At 38.0% G+C, this 24642-nt stretch overlaps 1 protein-coding gene across 2 annotated transcripts in view; it reads left to right on the top strand.

Annotated features, from left to right (window-relative positions):
- Window positions 1–5462: 5462 nt before the first annotated feature.
- The window catches only part of ERI1 (exoribonuclease 1), an 80017-nt gene continuing 60837 nt past the window's right edge, over window positions 5463–24642 (top strand). For both annotated transcript variants that reach the window (XM_037740933.1, XM_017535686.2), the window contains exons 1-6: window positions 5463–5825; window positions 10620–10795; window positions 14405–14615; window positions 18786–18869; window positions 20790–20899; window positions 22806–22920. In XM_037740933.1, the coding sequence (XP_037596861.1) occupies window positions 5718–5825; window positions 10620–10795; window positions 14405–14615; window positions 18786–18869; window positions 20790–20899; window positions 22806–22920 (804 nt within the window). In that variant the 5' untranslated portion in view covers window positions 5463–5717. The remainder of the gene's footprint in view (window positions 5826–10619; window positions 10796–14404; window positions 14616–18785; window positions 18870–20789; window positions 20900–22805; window positions 22921–24642) is intronic.

The raw sequence follows: 24642 nt of genomic DNA on the forward strand, positions 1-24642 counted from the left end.
ATTTTTAGTGTGGTGCATAACACATTGGATTCTAATCAACTTGTTTACATATGCCTTTTTCCCCAGAGAAAATATGAATCCTAAAATGTCAGATCAAGTTTTTTTTTTTTTTTTTTTTTTTTTTTTTTTTTTTTTTTTTTTTTTTTTTTTTTTTTTTTTTTTTTGAGATGGAGTCTTGCTTTGTCGCCCAGGCTGGAATGCAGTGGAGTGATCTTGGTTCAATGCAACCTCCACCTTCCCGGTTCAAGCGATTCTCCTGCCTCAGTCTCCTGAGTAATTGGGACTACAGATGCCCACCACCACGCCCGCCTATTTTTTTGTATTTTTAGTAGAGATGGGATTTCACCATGTTACCCAGGATAGTCTCGATCTTCTGACCTCAGGTGTCCTGACTGCCTCGGCCTCCCAAAGTGCTGGGATTACAAGCGTGAGTCACCGCATAGCCAGGATCACCGCACAACCAGGATCAAGTTTTACTCTAATTTTATCAATAGCACCCATCACAATGCACCAAGTATTCAATAAATGTTTGCTATCTACAGGAATATATAATTAGGCTCCAAAAAGAATAGCGCTGAATCTTTTAAAAAATTGGACACATTCAAATACATGCTATACTGACTAGGAATTTTTAATTTCTCCTTATTGTCAAACTAAACTAAAACAAAGCTGATGAGCTCCTCCAACAGCATAGGAGCCTGTTTCCTGCACTTCACATAGAGCGATGTTTGGTTTGAGCACCCTCTGGTGGCATTTCAAGAAACTAACTTCTTTCACAGCCTGATAATCTGGTTCTGTTGCTATTAAAAGATTGATGGAAAACATCTCTCATTTTCTTAATTTTTTCAGCGGAATATGCATGACTTTTGCAACCAGAAAAATTGTATAATTTTTCCAAAATAACTTTGAGTTTCTGATACAACAGAAGACGTTAGGAAGCTGAACAAGCACACAAATAGAAATTATATGTATCTTCAAATGAATCTCTTTCTAATGTTTGCTTGCTTTTTTTTTTTTTAATTGAGAGTCTCACTCTGTCACCCAGGTCACCCAAGCCACCCAGGCTGGAGTGCAGTGGTGCAATCTCGGCCTACTGTAACCTCCGTCCCCGGGGTTTCAGCCATTATCCTGCCTCAGCCTCCCATGTAGCTGGGGTTACAGGCATGTCCCACCACACCTGGCTAATTTTTGTGTTGTTAGTGGAGATGGGGTTTCACTATGTTGGCCAGACTGGTCTCGAACTCCTGACCTCAGGTGATCCACCTACCTCAACTTCCCAAAGTGCTGGGATTACAAGTGTGAGCCACTAAGCCTGGCCTGCTTTACCTTTTTATTTCTCAATCTGAGTCAGTTGAATTATGATAAGCCTCAAATTAATCATTTATAATTCAAATGATAAAAAACATCTAGAATTCTTCATACTAGAAAGTCCATTTTCTTTTTTATGCCCAAAAAATTGAGTTTCTTCCACTCAATTTCAAAACAGATCTGAAACTTTTAACATATAGGCTTAAGCATGTTTATTTAAACAAAGACACAAAAATGTGCAAAATGAACTTCGATGGATGATATATCTTTTAAGTTTTTATTTTTATATTTTCTTTTCATTTTTTTCTTTTCTTTTTTTGTTTTTGGTGTTCTTTCTTCTTTTTTTTCTGAGATGGACTCTCACTCTGTCACCCAGGCTACAGTGCAGTGGTGCAGTCTCTGCTTACTGCAACCTCTGCCTCCCAGGTTCAAGTGACGGTTGAGCCTGTCTCACGAGTAGCTGGGATTACAGACATGTGCCACTATGCCAGCTAATTTCTGTATTTTTAGTAGAGGTGGAGTTTCACCATGTTGGCCAGGCTGGTCTTGAACTCCTGGCCTCTAGTGATCCTCCCACCTCGGTCTCCCAAAGTGCTAGGATTACAGGCTTGAGCCACCATGCCTGGCTTTACAGTAAATTCTTGATAAGCAACCCAGGAACTGCCTCTTCTTTCCTTTAAAAATTCACTTGCAGCTGCTACTAATCTGAGTATACTCAGGGCAACTTGAATCTACAGTTGCAATCCTCAAGTTTGGCCCAAACAAATTCTCTATTTGTATTAATTTTGCCTAAGCTTCTTCCTTTTAAGTTGATTTTTTCATGCATGTTTCACTTTGTTCAGCCTTTAGTTGTTCAAACCAGAGTCTAAAGACAAAAAAAGTTACTGCATGATAGTAATTTTTACCTAGGTATTTTCATCTAGCTTGGATTTTTTTTTTTTTTTTTTTTTTTTTTTTTTTTTTTTTTTTTTTTTTTTTTTTTTTTTTTTTTTTTTTTTTGACTGACTGACTATTTTCACCTAGCTAGGATTTTTCAGAAGGCACATTCTTTAACTGTGTCTCACAATCTAATTTCCTCAGAGAGACTTCTTGGATTTCCCCAGCACAGCTGCTCATCACAGGCTTCGAGGACAAAAGCCTCTCCATTAGATTCCCTTCTTCTTGGTCTTTTTCTTTATGGCAAGTCAAATTTCTGGATGCTGCTGCACTAGTTCTAGAAATCAAAGAAACAAAGTCAAAAGAGTTGTTTCTTGAGAATGAAGCTGAGATGGAGGTACGCACAGTTAGGAAGGAGTACTTATCCCCATCAAATGTTATTGTTATTGAAATTATGCCCTATTTCAACTGCCTATTCAACAAAGCAAATAATCTAGAATGTGTAAGGCTTGAAACAATTATGATTCATTACAAGGTGTTCACTTAACTTCCAAATTAGCATATCTTCTGAGTAGATGGATTCAGGGCAACTTTAATCTATGCTCCTGGGTTGCAATCCTCAAGCTTGGACCAAGGAAACTCTCTACTTATATTAATTTTGCCTCAGCTTCTACCTTTTGTTCAATAGTATTAAGCCTCTTTAATTGGTCCTATATGTAACTGAGGCTGTATTCATTTTTTTCTCTATGTGTGTCATTTTGCATTGTTTCTGTTGCTATGTCTTTAAATTCATCACTTTTTTCTGCATTGCCTAATGTGCTAGCAATCCCATCCAAAGAAATTTTTATTTCAAGTATTTTTTTCTCCAGAAATTTGATTTGCTTCTTTTCAAAAATCTTTCCAGTTTCTCTCCTATCATGTCTTTAAATCTTTGAGCATATTCATAACAGGTGTTTAAAATCCTTGTCTGTTAATTCCATCATTTTTGTCATTTTGGGGTTTATTTCTACTAACTTCATGAGATATTTTCTTACCACTTAGTATGTCTTTCTCTCTTTTGAGACAGAGTCTCACCCTGTCACCCAGGTTGGGGTGCAGTGGTACAATCATAGGTCACTGCAGCCTCAAACTCCTGGGCTCAAGCAATCCTCTCGTCTCAGCATCCCCAAGTGCTGCGTGTCTCTTTTGATTGGATGTCTCACATTTTGAATTTAATGTTGCTGAATCCTAGATTTTACCGTGGTCTTTCAGAGTATCAGACTTTGTTCTTATAGGCAATTAGGTTACTTACAGAGTAGTTTGATACTTTCAGGGCTTGTTTTTAAACGTTTGAAGACTCTACAGTAGCTGATGCTCTGGGTCCTGCTGTCTAGGGCTATCCTATATCATTGAGGCATGACACTTTCGTAACTGCCCAAGAGGTTCGCCTTGCCCAGTGCCTAAACAGAGCCTATTTATCAAGACAGGGGAATTGCAATACAGAAAGAGTAATTCATGCAGAGCGGGCAGTGTGGGAGACCAGAGTTTTATTACTCAAATCATTCTCACTGAGCATTTGGGGATCAGGGTTTTTAATAATTTTGTAGATGGGAAGCCAGTGAGTGGGGAGTGGTGATTGGTTGGGCAGGAGATAAAATCATAGGAAGTCGATGCTGTCCTCTTGCGCTGAGTCAGTTCCTGGGTGGGTGGCCCCAACATCAGGTGAGCCAGTTTATCAATCTGGGTGGTGCCAGCTGATTCAAGTGTAAGGTCTGCAAAATGTCTCAAGCACAGACTTAGGTTTTGTAAGGCTGGTTCCCTCTCTGGGAGGCCGAACACACCCATCTCTGCACTGAGCACCTGACTCTGCACTCGGCACCTAGCTCTGCGCATGGCTCCCCTGGAGGGCTAATGCAACCCTGGCCGGCTCTTGCACCGGAAAACCCGCCCGCCAACCCGCCAACCAATATCGGCCCTCCCAGTCCCAATCCCGCTCCCCCGGACCCAATCAGAGCACCCAGCTGTTGCTTGTTCCTCCTAGCCATAAAAACCCCCTGCCCTAAGAAGTCAGTGCAACTTCTCTGGCCCCGTTTCCCCGGACCAGAGAACCTCGCCCGGGAGCTGAATAAATTGGCATTTAATTTTCTTATACTGGCCTCAGTTTCCTCATTTTAAACTCAGCAATTACCCTTACAGGTTTTACCATAGTGATATTATCCCCAGGAACAATTTGGAGAGGGTTAAAATCTTATAGCCTGCAGCTGCATGACTCCTAAATCAAAATTTCTAATCTTTCGGCTAATTTGTTAGTCCTACAAAAGCAGACTAGCCCCCAGGCAAGAAGAGGGCTATCACTTTTGTTTTAAACTCTAAGCTATACACTAAGTTCCTCCCAATGTTAGTTTGGCCTACACCCAGGAATGAATAAAGATAGCTTGGAGGTTAAAAGCAAGATGGAGTTGGTTAGGTCCGATCACTTTCACTGTCTCAATGATAATTTTGCAATGGCAGTTTCACTTCTGAGGTTACTAGTGCAGGTTCCATGGTATTCAATGATCTCCTTACTCTGGTTGCTAGGAATTATTTAATTCCCAGTTCTGTGTGAGCTCTGATCGCTGTTTGGTGTACTGCTGCTCCCTAATCATACTTCCCTCCTGGTCTTGTGGTCTTTTACTTTTTTTATTGTTAAAGATTCAAAGGTATTCCTAAGCAGATTCCTGAAACTCTTTTCCCATGTAATTCCCTCCTCTCCAGAATTCTGCCCCACAAATTCCAACCCACTTGGGCTACCTACCCCAATTTCCTCAACTCCAATCCCTGTCTTCTCAACCGAGGAGATCCTAGGTCTCCATTTGATTTTCTTTCTAGGCAGCACAGACTGGAAATGGCCTCCGGGCAAAAAGGCAGGGAGCTATAGGGCTCCTTTTGATTCTCTTCTCTCAAACAGTCCACAGCGGTCTGTTATCCAATGACTGACGAGCTGTGTCCTATATTTTGTCCTGTTTGCTAACTGTCTGTAGCGGGACACTAAGTCCAGACCCATTTTCTTTTCTTGCCCAGCAGCGGAAGTTTTAGGAAACTCCTTATGAAAAACGTGAATTGTTTTATACATGCTATTTTTTATGGTTGAAAACATCTTTCTCTATGGTATCTCCCCACTCGCCCTACTTTTTTCCTTCTCAGGAAACGCTGACGTGATCATCCGTTCTGGTGCTACCCTCTGGCGACTCGCGCAACTTCCACCCGCACTAGCTCCGCCCACGGCCGGTCACGCCCCATCTTCTTCCCCGCGCGCCTTCCTCCGGTTCTTCCTCCCTCCCACTGTGGGCTGCGGCGCTGGCGTTCCGCGCGCGCGCGTTCACTGCGCCTGCTCGGCGTGTGGACGCCACACGCTCCCGGAAGTAGGAGGTGGCCGCCGGAGTTTGTGTGGCCGCCGCCGCGGGAACGCGAGCCCGGTAATTTTTCAACTGAGAAAGGCTAAGGTTTCAGGCTTGACGGAGTGAGAGTGAGCGACGGTCCTGCCTCAGCAGCTCTCTTCTGACGTGACAGCAGGCATGGAGGATCCACAGAGCAAAGAGGCTGGCGGCGAGGCCGTGGCTCCCGCGCTGCAGGAATCGCCACGGCTGGAGGGCGGGGAGGAGTCGCCGCATCCCAGTCCTGAGGTGAGCAGGCGGCCCGGGCCCGGTTGTCGGCGCCCGCTGCCCGGGGACTCCAAGCGCCTTCAGCATCGCTTTCTTCCCCGGTGTCCCGCAGAAGGTGCAGCTGCGCGCCCTTGAAGCCCAGCTGCTTCCCCCGTGCCCAGCTCCCGAGCCTTTTGGAGGACGAGGCAGGTGTGTCAGGAGATCAGGACCACCTGCCTCGATGATTGGGATGGTTGTCTTGAAGCCCCCTCAGGGCCGAATCACTTTCTGGGTGGGAGGAAATCGTCAAGATCAGGAGTTCTGTCAACACTGGGTTAATAGGTTCTAAGTGGGATTTCTGCTCTAAACATTCTATGTTCACGGTTGCTGTTGTCTCTCCATCTAGCCCTTATGAGTAATTTGCAAGGCTTTATATTTTTAAATCGCACCACGTACTCTAGGTATGTCACTTCATAACTTTTTTTTTAATTAAACGCCCACCAGCCTCCCTCATTGCTCTCTCTATATCTTTTAGGTGGAGCATCGTCTCTGCTGCTTTTGCTTATTTACTTGCTTTCTCATATAAACATAGTATACGATTGATTGAATGATTTTGACGTCTCATTGGTTGAACCTAGTTACAGTGGCAGTTGTAGAACAGTCTTGAAACTTATTATCATCTTATTTAACGAATGTAATTGTTGACTAGCACTGCAGATTGTAAGTGATTGAATACTAAAATTGATTTTTTTCCTAATAATAAACATGTTGAGCACTTCATAAAGTGGGTATTTGCAGCAGGTGCCTTAGCTCTTGTTCCTTAAGTCCACGATCAATTTCCATATGGCAGCGAGAATGACATTTTTAATAACATGAGTTTGGCTTACTCCCCTCCTTAGTAACTTCTATTTGCTGCTCTGCAGGATCTGGTGCCTGCCTCAGTTGCTAATTGCAGCTCACACAGTTTTTCGCTTTTGCTCTCAGTGCCCCTTGCTTCCTTGTGTTCTTTTACATTGGAAGGAAGGTCTTTCTCGTTAAGGGTCTCTATGTTCCTTTTGCCGTGCTTGTACTTCCTTCGGATATTTGCAATTATCTTTCTCCTTCTATAATTGTTAACTTTCGAAGAGTACTTACACAGCCCTCTCTTAAAAAGACCACTCTTCCACCTGCCTCCCGCTTCAACCGGAGATACATTGTGTCAATCTTATCGTGTGAGTGGTTTTTAAAATAAATTTCAAGGTTTACTTTTAATAAAAGAAGTGTATTTGAATATGCTTCTTTGTATTTCAAAATCTTGACACTTTTACAGCTACTTAAGGCCTGGGTCTCTGTTCCAAATTGGCTTTAGTGACGGTAGTAATTGTTAAAAACTTACTGTTGCATGCTCTTAATAATGATTTTTTTTTTTTTTTTTTTTTAATTGTGAGACGGAGTCTCACTCTCTTCAGGCTGGAGTGCAGTGGTGCGATCTCAGCTCACTGCCACCTCCGCTTCCTGGGTTCAAGCGATTCTCCTGCCTCAGCCTCCCAAATAGCTAGGATTACAGGCACACACCACCACACCCAGCTAATTTTTGTGTTTTTTGTAGAGACAGGGCTTTACCATTTTGACCAGGATGGTCCTGATCTCCTGACACACCTGCCTCATCCTCCAAAAGTTCTGGGATTATAGGCATGAGCCACCACGCCTGGCTAATAAATTCTTTTTTTGTAAAAAGTAGCCAGGTGTGGTTGCACTTGCCCATAGTCCCAGTTACTAGGGAGGTTGAGTGGGGAGGATCACCAGAGCCCGTGGGTGGAGGCTGCAGTGAGCTGTGGTCATGTCACTGCACTCCAACCTAGGTGACAGAGTGAGACCCTGTCTCAAGGAAATAATAGTATTGATACAGGTTTTTTGTTTGTTTGTTTGGTTGGTTTTGTTTTTTGAGACTGAGTTTTGTTCTTATTGCCCAGGTTGGAGTGCAATGGTATGGTCTTGGTTTACTGCAAACTCCGCTCCCAGGTTCAAGCTATTTTCCTGCCTCAGCCTCCCTAGTAGCTGGGATTACAGGAGCCCACCACCACGACCCGCTTGTTTTTGTGTTTTTGTATTTAGGTCGGCCAGGCTTGTCTTGAACTCCTGACCTCAGGTGATCTGCCTGCCTCAATCTCCCAAAGTGCTGGGATTACAGGCATGAGCCACAACGCCTTGCCATGATACAGTTTTTTTCAATCTCAAGCGAAGTTTTTTGTTGAATTCAGGTGGTAAGTTTTCATCATCTCTAATGCTAGTTGTTTTTCTAAGCTAATAGAAGCTATTGCATATTTATATTTTGAATGAGTAGTTTCAAATTTCATCAGAACTCTTTTTGGAAGAACCTCAATCAAGAAAAATTCTAAGTTTTTTCTTCAGTGTGCAGAGGCAGGGGTTTTCCTTTTCTTTTTTTAATAGGTAGTGCCTAGACTTTTGGCAACTAAATAATAGAGGCATCTCCAAAACACCTGTTTTCAAAATGTTCTTTATACAGAAAAAGTTTCTTTTGACAAGCAGTTACCTTCTAGCTACTGTTAAAATGTATTTTCTTTATCTTGCAACAACAGTTTGTATTCATTTTAAAAAAATGCTAAAAATCAAGCTCCAGTCCCCCTCCCAATAAGAAGAGGACAGCAATTTTAGAATACCTGTCTTTGCAAAAGAATATATGTAATTCATCTTTAAGTTCAACAACGGTTTAAAAGTACTTTGTCACAAGGTAATAAACCTCTGTTGGTATAGAAGATTTTCATTGACATATCCCGTAATGTAAAAGATTCTCTTGAGATAATATAAACCATACATCCACTTAATTGGACATGTGAATATTGCAAAATATTACGGTTCTGCGAAGGTGAATGTTTCTCTCCATATTGTGGAATCTGTCACTTTTTTCAATATATGGTCAATACTGTATGTGACACGTGATAGATGGACGTAGATACTGGTGTGGATGCTGATGCATATATAAGTATGTATTTCGTAAACTAATTTTGTGTTTCTGCAGATTAACAACACAAGTACTGCTTTTAGTATTTTCTTTCTACTCCGTAGCGGATTGATCTGAGCATCCTTCTTTGTGAACCATTAGTGTAGATGTGAAATTTGGGAGGAGACACTGATTTCTGAGGTTTGGACCTTGGCTGTCCCTAGAAGTTCCCTAGAAGGGAAGAGATCTAGAACTGGACCTTGGAAAGGAAGCAAATTTTTCTTTATATAAGTCGTAATTTATAGCATCTATAGACGAGGCCTAAGTGTTACTTGGGAATAATTTTTGTAGCTACAGTTTTGGATGAGAATTAACAAGTGAATCAGAAAGAGGATTTACCCAAAGAGAAAATCTACTTAAATTAATTAAGACATCTGTTTTGGTAGACGAACTGTTACTTAATGTTGACCTAAATCTTAACCTAAAGATGAAGTTTAAAATTCAATGTAAATTTAAAGTCAAAAGATAATTTTTTATTAAATTGTGATCAAGTAGAGAGATATCTACTGTAAATGTAATATATTTTTGAAAGCGAATTATTAGTTTTTTTTTTTTTTTTTTCTTAACATTGTTAACAAGAAACCTTAGTGTGGCTATTCTTTAATTTATGGACAGTTCACACATTGGAACTGCTTACCTCTTCCTAAAAGGAGATGGGTGAGAGTGACTCTTGAGTACTCTGGCATCTTACCTACCATAACCTTTCCAGTAAATGTGTATTGCATTAAATTGAGAGCTTAGAGTAAGAAATAGTTCCTGAACCATCAGGATCAGTTAGTTCTAAGTCAGGGACCATGGCCTCTCTGTGATTATCCTTCCTTGATCTTTAATTAAGGTTTACATGAGGACAATGTGGTAAATTTTAACTAAGGTAACAAGCTTTAATAGGGATTAATAGTAAGTACCAAGTATTTTTGAAAATTCTGGAACATAGTTAATATTTATGATATTGCATGTGGAAAATAATTAACTTATAAATGCGTCTTTGGAACTTAATGTAATAGTAATTTGAGACTACCTGTGGAGAAAATAGAATCGAGTCATGTTTTTTCTTAACGGATTTTTATTTATGAAAAGAGAAAAGATTTATGATTCTGTAGTTCTTCTGGATAGCTGACATAAGTATAACTTTTGGAAAATGTGAGTTTCGAAATGAAATGCATTTCCTTCTTTGCTTTGAAGTACTAGGAAGCTTTGAATTAGATTCGCAGTTCATCTTGTTTTTATGTTGGGCAATGTTAACATTATGAAATGAAGTCAGGTTTAAAAATTCTCAGGAATTCATTATACATGTATAACATAAAGGTTCATTTACAAATAGGTTCATTTGTAAATACTAGAATATTGTTTGTGAAGGCTTTGTTGTATAGCTTGTGATATTAATAGTTACCATTAATAGCTACTGTGGGTGTAGGAGCCCAATACACATAATCTCATTTAATCTTTGTAATAATTCTGCCCAACCACTATTTACGATTACCAAATACCATTTTACAGATAAGGAAATTGAAGATCAGAAGCCAATACGTAACTACCCAAGGTCATGCTGCTATTTATAGTAAATGGTCAGCTGGGGCTCTCTATTGAGGTGGTGTTGACTCCCAACACCAGTCCTCTTTTCACTTAGCTTTGTTTCCTTTGAAAACCTCGTGACTCAGAATAGAGCAGGGTAAATTGTACTGGAGACACTTCTTCCTTCCTATCTTTTCCTCCCTCCATGAACTGCAGAGAGCACTTTTCATGGAACATGTGGCATGAAGAGGCTTCAGAAGTTTGATTCTTTAAGTCTGTGGTGTTTGTACTATTTATAAACTATATCTTTTTTTTTTTAATAGAAAAATCAGTGTAGATTTGATGGCCAAGAAACAAAAGGATCCAAGTTCATTACCTCCAGTGCGAGTGACTTCAGTGACCCAGTTTACAAAGAGATTGCCATTACCAATGGTTGTATTAATAGAATGAGTAAGGAAGAACTCAGAGCTAAGCTTTCAGAATTCAAGCTTGAAACCAGGTAATTAAAAATAACTTATAAAAGTAGTACATACTCATTTTAGAAAGTCTTGAAAACATTGAAATATTAAAAATCATCTGTAATCCTACCACAACGACATGATCCTATTAACAATTCAAAAAACTGTAATTTACGTTTTTTATGTGCAACTCTGATTATTTCTGTCCGTCTTCTAGATGATAGGACTGCTGAATCAAAGTCTATGAATGTTTTAATGATCTACTGGCAATGTATAGGAGTATCTATCTCATGACAAGTGTGTTTTTCATTTTTTCAGTTGCTCATTTACATGATGGATAGTTATATTGGTGAGATTGTTTTTCTTTTTTTTTTTTTTTTTTTAAATAAAGAAGTTTGTTTGAAACCAGGTACAGTAATTTAAAAACATCATTCACTTACCAGGAATATTTTTTTGTTTTGTTTTAGTTTCTAAAAAATAATTACAATGATGGCGTGCATTATGTTTAACTGTATATTGAATGAGAAAACTTAGTAACTGTGTACTTCACTGAGATATACACATACCTAAGTTTTTAGTAATTTTTTTGCAAAATAGATCACTTTACATTGATTTGGGCCATGGGACAGGAATGGCTTTTGGAGTCCAGAAAAGTGCATAGATTTTTTTTATAAACAGTAGAACTGCCAGGCATCAAGAAAAAAATGGCCTGTATGAAATAGGTGGTAACTCTTACTGTTTCAAGACATCCCTGAATCATAATTCTCTTATAATTAGTATTCTTTGTCTATTTTTAAATAGAGCTTCACTACTTTTCAAAAGAGCACAAATACTTTTTTTTCTAGATTGTCTACATCATAATTTATGAAGAAATTTTTGACTCCCATTTCCCCAATTTTTTCCGTTATGAAGGTACAACTTGAAACCTGCAGAAGATTTTCTGAGCAAAATTTTTGTCCTTCCCAGGTGTGAAGTTTAGTTGCTTATTCCTGGCTTGCATGGGAGCTGGAGATCTAGATGTATGTTTATGCATTTATTCAACAAGCCTGTACTGAATTCTAAGTACTGCACTAGGCATTGAAGTTATAAAGGTAACTACAGATATGTTCCCCACTTTGGCAATCTCAGTCTTTTGGGAAAACATACAGAAATCATCACAATATGGAGTGGCCAAAGCTATATTGCAGGTCTGGCCCGGTACAGCATGAGAATACAGAGGAGAGTATTTCTCAGGAATTCAGAAAGATGGCATTTGAAATGTGCCAGACAGAAAAGGGAAGGAGGGTATTTCAGACAAAAACACAGAAACTTTTGTAAGTTGTATGGTTTCTGCAACATGATCTTGCCTTCTCTTCAGCTATTGTGCAACCAAAGTTATAGGACATCAAAGTGTACTACACATACTGAAAACATGACTTTTAAATTTTTTTTATTTTTTTTGAGACAGAGTCTTGCTCTGCCCCCAGGCTGGAGTGCAGTGGTGTGTTCTTAGCTCACTGCAACCTCTGACTTCTGGGTTCAAGCGATTTGTCTGCCTCAGCCTCCTGAGTAGCTGGGATTACAGGCATTCACCACCACGCCTGACTAATTTTCATATTTTTAGTGGAGATAGCGTTTCTGCATGTTGCCCAGACCGGTCTCAAACTCCAGCTCAAGTAATCCACTCACCTCCCAAAGTGTAAAGATTATGAATGTGAGCCATCTGGCCTGCGGAGACCATGACTTTATTAGCATATTTTGTCTTCATTACACCATGTACCTCAGGAACATTTCAGAATGATACTGAAATGATAGATTGTAGCCAAGTTGTGAAGGAACTCTGCATCTTACCTTGTAAGCAGAATGGTGCCACCAAAGATATTAAAGCAGGAAGTTGGCATTCGTGCTCAGTTCTCAAGTAAGGTAAAGAACGAATTGAAGGGTTTTGGTAGTGGAGGCATTTGCCATAGTCCACGAAGCTTATGGAAGCCATAGCAGAAAGAATTAAGGAGAACCAGATTCTGGATATTTTTCTGAGTTGGAATTGGCAAACACGCTGCATATTTGGTAGAGCAAAGGAGATGTTGAAGATAACAGGTTCTATCCAGAGCAACTAGTTACGTTTGTCCTGCCATTAGCTTTGCAGACAACTCCGGTAAATGTAGTTACCCCACCACCACTACACCTTCCTGCCAACAACAACAACAACAACAAAAATTAAAGTAATCCAAAGATGTCACATGACACAGACGTCATTCGCAGTGCCTTTATATGAAAGGGGTTAAGCAGCTTTCTCCCTAGGTTTTGATAATTTGGAAAACTTGAAGCAAAGAAACAACATTAAGACATTTTGACTTAAAATAGCTAACTGGTTGATTATTAATATTTTCATGGGTAGGATTTTTTTTCAATGCTTAATTGTAGTTTAGAAAGGAAAATAAAATACTTAAAAAGTTTTTAAAATAGCCATTAATTGTTAATATGACCAAAATACGATACTTAGCCCTACACATTAATTATAATTTAGATTCTCTTATTTTTACTTCCACTTCATATTGCAGACCATATAGGATTCATTTACATAACACAGAAGCCTGAACACTGGTTATGACTTAATTTTTTGGAAAAATACTGTTTGAAGAATGAGATCACCTGATCAACCATTGTTATCTATTAGGAAGGCTGTTCTCTCCTCCCCATTACTCCATTTGTTGAGAGAGAGAGAGAGTGTGTGTGTGTGTGTGCGCGCGTGTGTGTGTAATTTTCTTTGAGACAGAGTTTCACTCTGTTGCTGAGGCTGGAGTGCAATGGCCCAGTCTCGGCTCACTGCAACCTCCGCCTCCAGGGTTCAAGCCATTCTCCTGCCTCATCCTCCTGAGCAGCTGGGACTAGAGGTGCCTGCCACCACGCCTGGCTAATTTTTGAACTCCTGACCTTGTGATCTGTCTGCCTCAGTCTCCCAAAGTGAGCCAACGTGCCTGGCCTGTGAAATTTTAAAGCTACCTGTAGTATTAAAATCCCCTAAATCATATTCTACCCATGATAAATTTAGAAACTTACTTGTAGTTAAGAACCTACTAGTATGATGATGTTCCTCTGGACATAGTTTATTAAAGCGTATTCTGATTTAGTTGTCCTAGTTAAGTAGCCAACAGACATTCACCTTTATATGCTAGGCTCATAACGCTTTCATATTCATATGAATCTTTTGAGTTGACTAACCTACAAAAGTCAAAAGAAAGGAAAGAGATAACATGATCTCTTCAACATGAGTTTTCATATTCTTAAGTTTATATTTGGCCAGTAGAATAATTTAATATTAATTTCAATGTATCATATATGTTATCTTAGTATATAAGGCAATGTGACTGTGTTGGTGGTATATGCTGACAATGTTTATGGTTTGAAATACCAGTATATGTTGGAGAAAATGCTGTTATATGCTACTAAAATGAAAAACTAACTGCGAAGGAAAGTGTTAATGTTATAATAAACATGTTATTTTAATTAGTTCTTTGCTAACTTAGCTTTGAGTCTTGCTTTTCTTACACTGATTTTAGCTAGTATTTGCTAAATTATGCAGTGATTGTCAGTTTCAACCCAGTGCAGGTAAGAGTTTTGATTCTTGACTATAAAATTTACCTAAGTGTAAATACTCTTCTTGTACTTAGAGGAGTAAAGGATGTACTAAAGAAGAGACTGAAAAACTATTATAAGAAGCAGAAGCTGATGTTGAAAGAGAGCAGTTGTGCTGACAGTTACTATGACTACATTTGTATTATTGACTTTGAAGCCACTTGTGAAGAAGGAAACCCACCTGAGTTTGTACATGAAATAATTGAATTTCCGGTTGTTTTACTGAATACGCATACTTTAGAAATAGTAAGTGAATATTTATATTTTAATTGTATTTCTAGCAGCAACTATTCTGGTGTTTACTGGTAATGTGGAAGACCTCATTTGCTGTTTACCTAGAATTAGACTTCTGAAGTAAGCTTTTTTCTTTGCTGTGAACTTTATATCAGCTTGATTAATAGAAAAGCTATAATAAAGCAATTTTAGAGACTACTGCTTGCTTTTTGCAGTAGCTAAAGTTAAAAATTTTTTTTCCGTTTGCTTAGAACATCTGGGTGTGGACATCAGAATCTCCTGGTAAGTAAAAAAATAAAAAAACATACTAATGATACTGATGCCTGGCCCTAGTCCCAGAGATTCTAATTTAGCTAGTTCTATGATAGGGTCCCTGACATCAGCATTTTTTTTTTTTTTTTTTTTTTGAAGCTTCTCTGTTGATTTTAATATGCAGTTAGGCTTGATAACCACTGCTGTGGGCTAGTGTGATCTCTAAGAATGATAATTTACAAAAATGACTTTTGAATCTCTCTCTGGTGGAGAGGTTATGAGGGAAATGACTTATATAACCCTGGTTTCTAAGCCAAATAATATGTATGCTTTAGATACTTGTCAGTGCATTGTTTGTTCAGGAAGTCATAGGAATTCCCTAAAATAATACTGTTTGCCTTACAAAATCTGAGCAAGAATATACTAACATCTCATCTCTCCAAAAGTCACTTCTGTGATATCCTCAGTTGCCACCAGCCCACTTGGGAGTTAGTATAAAAAGGCTGTGAGTTAACATGCATAGGTTATTCTTCATGCTGTTCACAATCTCTTTTAGTTACAGTCTTAATTAGTCTATTTCTATAATTTTCTCATCCAAAGCAGATTGATGGTTAGTAAATTAGAAGGAAAAATGACAGTTATGAAGTCAAATAATTTTGCATCACTAGATTTTACGTCTTCTCTCTTACTGAGGGACATTACTCTAGCAATTCCCCCTGATTTGGACATTATGATTTATTACTTTCTGCTATATTGCTGCCACTACACACAAACATTATTTTCACACCATAAAAAAAACTTCACTTCATCCTACTGCACTGCCAGCTACCCCATTTCTTTGTTCCTCTTTTTGGGAAGATTCTTCACATAAGTTATATGTACTTATAATTTTTATGTTTTTGTCTTTCCTTTTCTCCCATTCTCTCTTAAATTCATACCATTGTGGGTTTAAATTCAATTCAGTTTAAGCTATGTATTCAATCCCATCATTCCACTAAAATCATTCATCAACATCATCTTTGACTTCTACCCTAAATCCTGGCAAAATTGACCATTCTCACTTTTTTTTTTTTTTTTTTTTTTTTTTAATTTTTTTTTTTTTTTTTTTTTTTTTTTTTTTTTTTTTTTTTTTTTTTAAGATAGAATCTTACACTTAGGCTGTAGTGCAGTGGTACAAACCCAGCTCACTACAACCTCTGCCTCCCAGGTTCCAGCAACTCTCATGCTTCAGCCTCCTGAGTAGCTGGGACTACAGGCATGTGTCACCATGCCCAGCTAATTTTTTGTATTTTGGTAGAGACAGGGTTTCACCATGTTGTCCAGGCTGATTTTGAACTCCTGAGTTCAGGCAATCCACCTGCCTTGACTTCCTCAAGCGCTAGGATTACAGGCGTGAGCCACCACACCTGGCCATTCTCACTTAAAAAATAAAAAAACACTGCACTGCTCTAATACTCTTTCCTTGGAACATTTTCTTCAGGTCTCAATTTTTCTCCAGCCCTACTGGGTTTCCCATTTGCAGTTTTCTTTCCTGGTTCCTCCTTTCCTTCCCAGCTTCCCTGTATCAGATGACCCAGGTCTCAATCCTAGCTCCTCTTCTCTGCCTACATCCTCTTGCTTGATGATCTCACCCAGTGCCATAGCTTTCAGAAGCTCTCTCTATACTGGTGACTTTCAGATACATAATTCCAACCCGTACCTCTGTTCCAAATCCAGACTGCTTACTTGACGTCTCTAATTGCATGGCTCAACCTGTTGAACTTACCCCAACCCATTCTATCTTCAGCCTTCTTTAGCTTAGGTGATGGAAGCTTTTTCCAGTTGGAATCCCTCTAATTGCTCAGTTCAAAAACTTTGGAGTCATTCTTGACTCCTGTTTCTCTCATATCCAGGCCATCAATGATTCCTGTTTGGCTCTGCCTTCAGAATAGATCCAGAACCCAGGCACTTAACTGAACTACTGTGACTTCAGTCTGAGCCCCTATCGTTTATGTGATTTACTACATTCTCCATCTAACTGGTCTTTGTGTTTCTGTCCATGTCCTACGACCAGTTCTCAACAAAGTGGCCAGAGTAATTCTTTTAAAATATAAGTCAGGTCATTTCACTCCTCTGCTCAAAACCCTGCACTGGCGTCTCATTTAACTCACAGTACAACCCATATTCCTTATATGATCTGGCCTGTTGTTTCCTCTGATTGATCCTGTCTTACTATTCTTTTCCTTAACTCATTCTTCTGCAGGCATACTGACTTGCTTGCTGATTCTCAAAAATGCCAGGCACGCTTTATCCCATTACATACCAGGACTTCAGCTCCAATTTTCTTACCCAGAAGTGTTGCTGGCTGATCTTTTTCTCCTTCTCTCCTTCCATCCGTTTTTCTTTTCAGTCCTTCCTTAAACAATATATTTTTGAAAGAATTTCATTTAAAATTATAAAACAAAATTGTGATACTTAAAAGAATATAGACTTAATTTATCTGTGATACTCAGTTAAGTGGAATTTTTCTGCAATATGTCTGGTAAGTAAAGAGTATCTAACTTTTGAAATTCAATTTTTTTTTGAGATGGAGTCTCGCTCTGTCTCCCAGGCTGGAGTGTAGTGGTGCAATCGCAGCTCACCGCAACCTCTGCCTCCTGGGTTCAAGCGATTATCCCACCTTGGCCTTCTGAGTAGCTGGGAGTATAGGCACATGCCACCTTGCCTGGCTAATTTTTGTATTTTTAGTAGAGATGAGATTTCACCGTGTTGGCCAGGCTGGTCTCAAACTCCTGACTTCAAGTGGTCCCCTCGCCTTGGCCTCCCAAAGTGCTGGATTACAGGTGTTAGTCACTGTGCCTGACCTCGAGTGTTCTTTTTTGTTCTTTACCGTTGGTCATTTACAATTCTTTAAGTATAGCTCATATACTTAATAGATTAGTGTGTAGAAAGAATTTATTCTTAGGAAGTATAAATGCTACTTAATTTTTAAATCTTCTGTCATAAAGAATATTTTTTGTCATTTTCTCTATATCTACTTCCTAGGATTAATAGTTGCTGCCTTTAAATCTTTAGGCTTTGAAATTGTCCTTAATTTCTGAAATGTGACTTAGTATGTTCTGGTTAGGGAGGCATTATTGGACTAGAGGAAAAAGCACTTAAAGATTGTAGGCTGATAACAATACTGGCCTCACTTAGTTTACAGAGTTGTAAACATAAAATAAGACTATTGTGAAAGCTTCTTGAAAAGGTTAAAACCTGGAGTAGCTGGGATTACAGGCACTCACCACCATACCCTGTCTAGTTGTTTGCATTTTTAGTAGAGATGGAGTTTCACTATGTTGGCTAGGCTGTATAGAACTCCTAACTTCATGATTCACCCACCTCGGCCCCCCAAAGTGTTGGGATTACAGGTGTGAACCACCATGCCTGGCTGCAGCTCTTAAATTACCTGTATTATACAGTTAAATTTTGACTATTTAGAATTTAGTTCAATTGGATTTTTCTATGAAAATAAGGACTATTCAGGAGTAAATGAGAGAACAATAGAGCTAATTTATTATAACTGAAGACTGGCATTTCTCCAAAAGAATTCATTATTTTTAAAACTCTTAGTATCTTGAAGTAGAGGTTGCATTAATAGGCTTTGTAGTTTTAAAATATTATGAACAAAATTATATTTTATTCCTCAGGAAAATATTTAAATTTTAGGTTCAAGTCTTACTTTCCATACACTTGCTTTATCTTTATTTTGAGTTGTGAACCAAATGATTTTTTAATTTAAACATTAAGAGTGCTTTGGGTGTGGGGGATTATTCTTAAAAACTGTAGAAGGGTTTATGCCATGAGATCCTATAAAATTATAACCTAGTGTAACTGAATTTGTCAGTATAATGTATTGTGTATCTTAAGTCATATAAATTACTTTAACTTGCTGTCCTTTCCTTGCAGGAAGACACGTTTCAGCAGTATGTAAGACCAGAGATTAACACACGGCTGTCTGATTTCTGCATCAGCCTTACTGGAATTACTCAGGTTATAATTCCCACTTCTTTCTAGAGTTTGAAAGAGTTTATGAAGTTAGGGATTTATTTTCAACATAGTTTTAAAAAATTGTTATTGTTGTGAACAATTTAAATTAATATCTTGCTTGGTAAAGATCTTTCATGTTGTAATAATTAAAAACACAGCAAATTTTACGCCTGATAACATTTTCCTCAGCCTTTCCTCTTAAAGAATTGTAGTGATGAATCTAAAGATTTCATTTGTAAAATGAAGCATTAACGAATTGTTACATTACTGAACTTGGAGATAAGTTTGTTTGATTTATTTATTTGTTTGTTTGAGATAGTCTCACTCTGTCACCCAGGCTTGAATGCAGTGGCGTGATCTCGGCTCACTGCAATCTCTGCCTCCTGGGCTCAAGCAATTGTCTTGCCTCAATCTCCCAAATAGCTGGGACTACAGGTGCGTGCCACCACACCCAGCTAATTTTTGTCCTTTTAGTAGAGATAAGGTTTTGCCATGTTGGCCAGACTGGTCTTGAACTCCTGACCTCAAGCGATCTGCCTGCCTCGGCCTCCCAAAGTGCTGGGATTATAGATGTGGCCAGAGATAAGTTTTAGAATGTATCTGTTTACAACCTGACTTTATATGTTGCGTTTATTTTTAATTTTTTTTTTTTTTTTTTTTTTTTTTTTTTTTTTTTTTTTTTTTTTTTTTNAGATATAGTTTCACTCTGTTGCCCAGGCTGGAATGCAGTGGCACAATCTTGGCTCATTGCAACTCTACCTCCCAGGTTCAAATGATTCTCCTAGCTCAGCCTCCCAAGTAGCTGAGACTATAGGCATGCACCACCCTGCTCGGCTAATTTTGTTTTAGTAGAGATAGGTTTCACCCTATTGGCCAAGCTGATCTTAAAGAACTCCTGACCTCAAGCCCGCCTTGGCCTCCCAAACTGCTGAGATTACAGGCATAAGCCACCACACCCAGCCTGTTTCATGAATTTTTAGGTCTCTGATTTTTTATTCTAATGTCGTAGGCATTTTGTTCATTTATTTAGTTCCTTCATTCATTCACTCCACATGCATTTGAGTCCCTACTATAATATATGCCAAGATTTATATATATCTTTATGTGTATATAGATGTATGTCAGTCTTGTGGTCACAGAATGGTTAGGACTGATAAATCAGTGTTTTATTGGAGTATATGGACATCTATGAAAAGGTCTTCCGTTTATGACAGAGGGAATAAAGACTGTCCTCGGAAAAACATTCTCAAGTTGATGAACTTAGGCTGAGTCATGAAAGGTAGGTAGGCAAAAAAGAATGGCTGGGCATTTCTGGTGTGAACTGGCAGAACTACAGGTAGTTCAGGATGGTTCAGATGTGTATGGGCTAGTAAGAAAATGGTCCAGAAAGGCAGAGGCAATCCAGATCATGAAGGGTCTCGTGCATATATTTATGCTGAAAGCTGTGGAGAGTGGTTGGAGGATTTAAGTATGAGAGTGATAGGGTGGACCAGATTTATGTTTAGGAAGATCAATCTGGCAGCAGTAGGTAGTATGGTGTGGAAAACTGTGAGACCTGAGATGAAAAGACACAGGTAGCTGTGGCTTTCAGCTTAGAAGGAGATTTCTCTTTTTTCCTCTCTGGAAGTCCAGCAAGCCACTAGGTTGATGCCTGTAAAAAGAAAACCACTGGGGATGATCTTCAATCTTAATTTTGGGAGGATTATACATTTCAGTTGAAAGTAGTCCCTAGTGCTTGGTTATAAAACTTTTCAAATTTCTTAAAAATGAAACTTTAGGTGGAGCTAAGCCAAGGAAATCATGAATCTAAAGCATCAGCCTTTCTCATACTGTTCATTTCCCTCCAAGTTAGGTCTGGGTATTTTGTAGGGCTACGTGAAGCTACAGCCCTGATTTTTATATATTTTACTTTTATATCCTCAGGATCAGGTAGACAGAGCTGATACCTTCCCTCAGGTACTAAAAAAAGTAATTGACTGGATGAAATTGAAGGAATTAGGAACAAAGTATAAATATTCAATTTTAACAGATGGGTAAGTATTTAGGAAGATTATTTTTTATATCTACCTTTTAAAGATTAAAGATACCCTTATTTAACTTTTAGAATAATCACAAAAATATTATTAAAGACCCTAGAGTCTCACTCCACAGGGGACAGTATATTTCCTTTCACCTAAGGATGAAAGAGAGGAGGAAAGCAGTGGTCACAGTCTAATTCAGGACTAGAACACTACAGAAAGATAAATATGTAACACTAAAAGACTTTCCTATAACTTTTTATCATGACACTTCCTTGCTCAAAAAAGTCCAGATTCCCGAGCTTGGCATTGAAGGCCCTTTCATCTCATCCCACCCGACCCGTTTAATCTAATTCACCTGCCATTAATCCTCTTTAGTCAGACTGGCCCAGGAATTCACATGGTTTGTCCTTTCTCTGTTTACTTACTTATGCTTTCCTCTCTACTGAGAGTCTCTTCTCAACAATTTATCATTTTTCAAAGCCCATTTTGTGTTTTACCCTGACAGCCCCATTGATCTTACAGCTTCTATCATATGTACCATTCATGTTGACATCTGACCATATATTCTGATATATAATCTTTATGTACATATGTAAGACTGACTTTTGCAAGGAAATTTAAAATTCTTTCAGAGTAAGGATTTTTGATGCCTGATAATCTTCCATAATGCTTACCTTAGTGCTGAACTTAAGGTGTATGCTCAAAAAGCACTGGTTAAATGGGAAGATTAGAAAGATTAAAACACAGATTACAGACATTGTGCCAGGGCATCTTCTATACCGTAAGGCCATTAAGGTTGAAAAGAGTGTCCTACACAACTTCTGTTTCAAACTGTACAGATTATCCTCTATACTTGAGATGTTAGCAACAGAGGGTTTAAAGATCCTCACATATGATAGGAGAAGAGCACTGAATTTAAGCACATCATAATTGTTAAGTTTGGAAAATGTTTATGGACCTCTTTTGAAATCTGTTATTGATTTTAAACACTAATGAGCAGTGTTCTGCTAAAGCATACAGGTGTTTCTGCCACAATATAGTATATGCAGTTCTGTTAAAGTCTTGTTTTCTGGGACAGATCATTCACAACCTACGTAATTTTGTAACTAGGGCACTATCAAAAAACAATCATTGGAGCCTCCAGAAATAATTTGGACAGCCCAGGCAAGCAACTAAGGGAAGGTGAGGTTGCCTCAATGGATATTAAAATTGCACAGAGGCACTGGTATCCTGGGGACATACACTTGTTTTTAATTTTCTTGTAGTATAGTTGACAGTATTATAAGAAAATACAAAGGATTATGTCCTGTTACCTGTATAGCAGGTGAGTTGAGGGCTTTTTTAGTTTCCTGCAGAAGGTTATAATTTCTACTGCTATTATTCTGACTCTCCTTGCCTAAGAAAAACCACATATGAACCAACACAGTTTCCATATCACACAGTTGATATTGTCCTTCTTAACTACAATAAATTGATTAGTGTTATAGAAACATGTAGCAGAACAGATTGTATTTTAACCATTTGATATCAGCTACTTTTGTCTCTTTCAATTTTTTGTTTTTGGTTTTATTTCAAACCACACTCTCAAAGAACTTACTACGATAAGTCTGGCATTAAAAGTAAGCTTAGCAGTTAATATTCAGCAAGATAGGAGCCTGCCCAGAACCATAGTAAGAATCAAGATGAACCTAATAGTAATTAGTGAACAAAAATTAATATATTTGACTTCTTTTTTTTTGTTTTTAAAGCTTAATTTTGAATTAATATTTTGTAGGAAACAAGGTTAATTTTCTCAACTTGATGTCGTGTGTGAATATGAGAAAGTTTACATATATAAATAAAAAATGATTTAAAATACTCATTTGTAAAATAGTATAGCATTTATTTAATCCATTTTTTCTCCTCTTTTAATTTATAGTTCTTGGGATATGAGTAAATTCTTGAACATTCAGTGCCAAATCAGCAGGATCAAATATCCTTCTTTTGCTAAAAAGTGGATCAATATTCGGAAGTCATATGGAAACTTTTACAAGGTAAAATTTCCGTATTTAATAATTATATGGCCCTTGATAAATTTGCTAAATTTTGCATGTATATTAAGTTGTAATTTTCAAGGTGTTTTTCACTGAAAAAGGCCATATAATTAGTTATTACTTTTCAGATTCCAAATTAGTTATGTTCAAATTAGATAAGCCTTTTTCTCATTCAACCTGTTAACTTTATTTAAATAGGTTAACTATATATATCTGACAAGTTTGAAACTGTAGGGGTAGTCAGTATGTGGATTGTTTGTGCAGCAAATGCTCCCCACTAGATTTTAATTTTACTTTATTTTTATCAAAGTTAATATGCATGTATAGTGTAAATGTTTAAAATATTGCAAGACTTTGCAAGACTTACAATGAATGGCAGTCTTCTGCCATAGCCTTCACCAGAACTGGTTTCTGTTCTGAGGCAAACACTTTCAACTTCTGTAAAGCTGTTTTTTTTTTTTTTTTTTTTTTATTACAATCATGGACTTCCTGTTGTCCAATGTCTTCATAGTGTTTTTTTTTTTTCTTTTTTTTTTTTTTTTTTTTTTTTCAAATATTCACCTTTATATTTTAAGTTTCATGCTTATACTACTTCTGGACTTTTCAGTTTGTGATCTGTTGAATTCCTGCAATGAAAGATGAAGATTGAGCTTAACTAAGCTCCCACTCCTGCTTATCCTTGCCTCCCTGCATCTTCCTATTACCTTTCAGTCAGATCGCTCAGTGTTCGTACTCCTGTGGCTATGGAGAGTGTTTGCAGTGTTTCCCTAGATGTAACAATTTACTCCTTCGGTTGTTTACTTATCCCCTTGCTCTCCATTCACACTGTACGTTGCTTCTCATGACTGTAAGCACTCAGGTAGTCTGCCAAGTTTTTTTTTCCCTCTATTTTTCCCTTGTAGACTATCTTCCTGGAGCCTTTAATCCTGTTCTAATCTGAACTGTTAGTTCTTCAGGCTTCTTTTAAAATCATCTTAGGGGATTCCCTTTGATTCTCTATCATGTGTTAGATCCTGTGTTGTAGTCTTTTTCCCTTTATGGTTTCATTTTGGAGAGCATGTTCTAAAGTAGTTTCATGAGAAAAGGTGCTTTTCCTTACAGTCTCTTCCATTTTAACAGTCTTTTAAAACTGAGAAGTATGCATGCAGAAAAGTAGAGTTTTGAAGATTGTTATAAAGCAAATACCCTGTAACTTCCGCCCACTTAACTCCCTTCCTTCTTCCTGGAGCTAACCCTAATTCTTCCTTTCACGGTAATCATTTTCTTCTTATTCCTTATAGCGTTAATACTTATATGTATATCCTTATACCATATAGTTTTGTCTGGCTTTGAGCATGATATAATTAGTGTTATACTGGCTATATTATTTATTTTCTTTTTCTCACAACATTATGCTTGAAATCCATCCACATCGTGTGTGTCACTGCAGTCCATTCACTTTGTTGCTAGTAATTACATTTTGTAAATATACCAGACTTATTTATCTCTTCTACTTTGGCCGGCCATTTGGATTGTTTTAGTTTGAGCTTCTGTGAAGAGTACTGCTATAAGCATTCTTGTGCATGTCCGCTGGTGTCTTTGTACACTCATTTCTCTAGGATATAAACCTAGGAGTGCAGTTGCTGGGTCATAGGATATGTACATCATTGACATTACTAGATAATGCAAAAATAATTTTTCAATGGTGTTGTACCAGTTTGCACTCTTATCAACAATGTGTAA

This window comes from Cebus imitator, unplaced genomic scaffold (genome assembly GCF_001604975.1).
Source record: "Cebus imitator isolate Cc_AM_T3 unplaced genomic scaffold, Cebus_imitator-1.0 Scaffold5, whole genome shotgun sequence".
NCBI lineage: Eukaryota > Metazoa > Chordata > Mammalia > Primates > Cebidae > Cebus > Cebus imitator.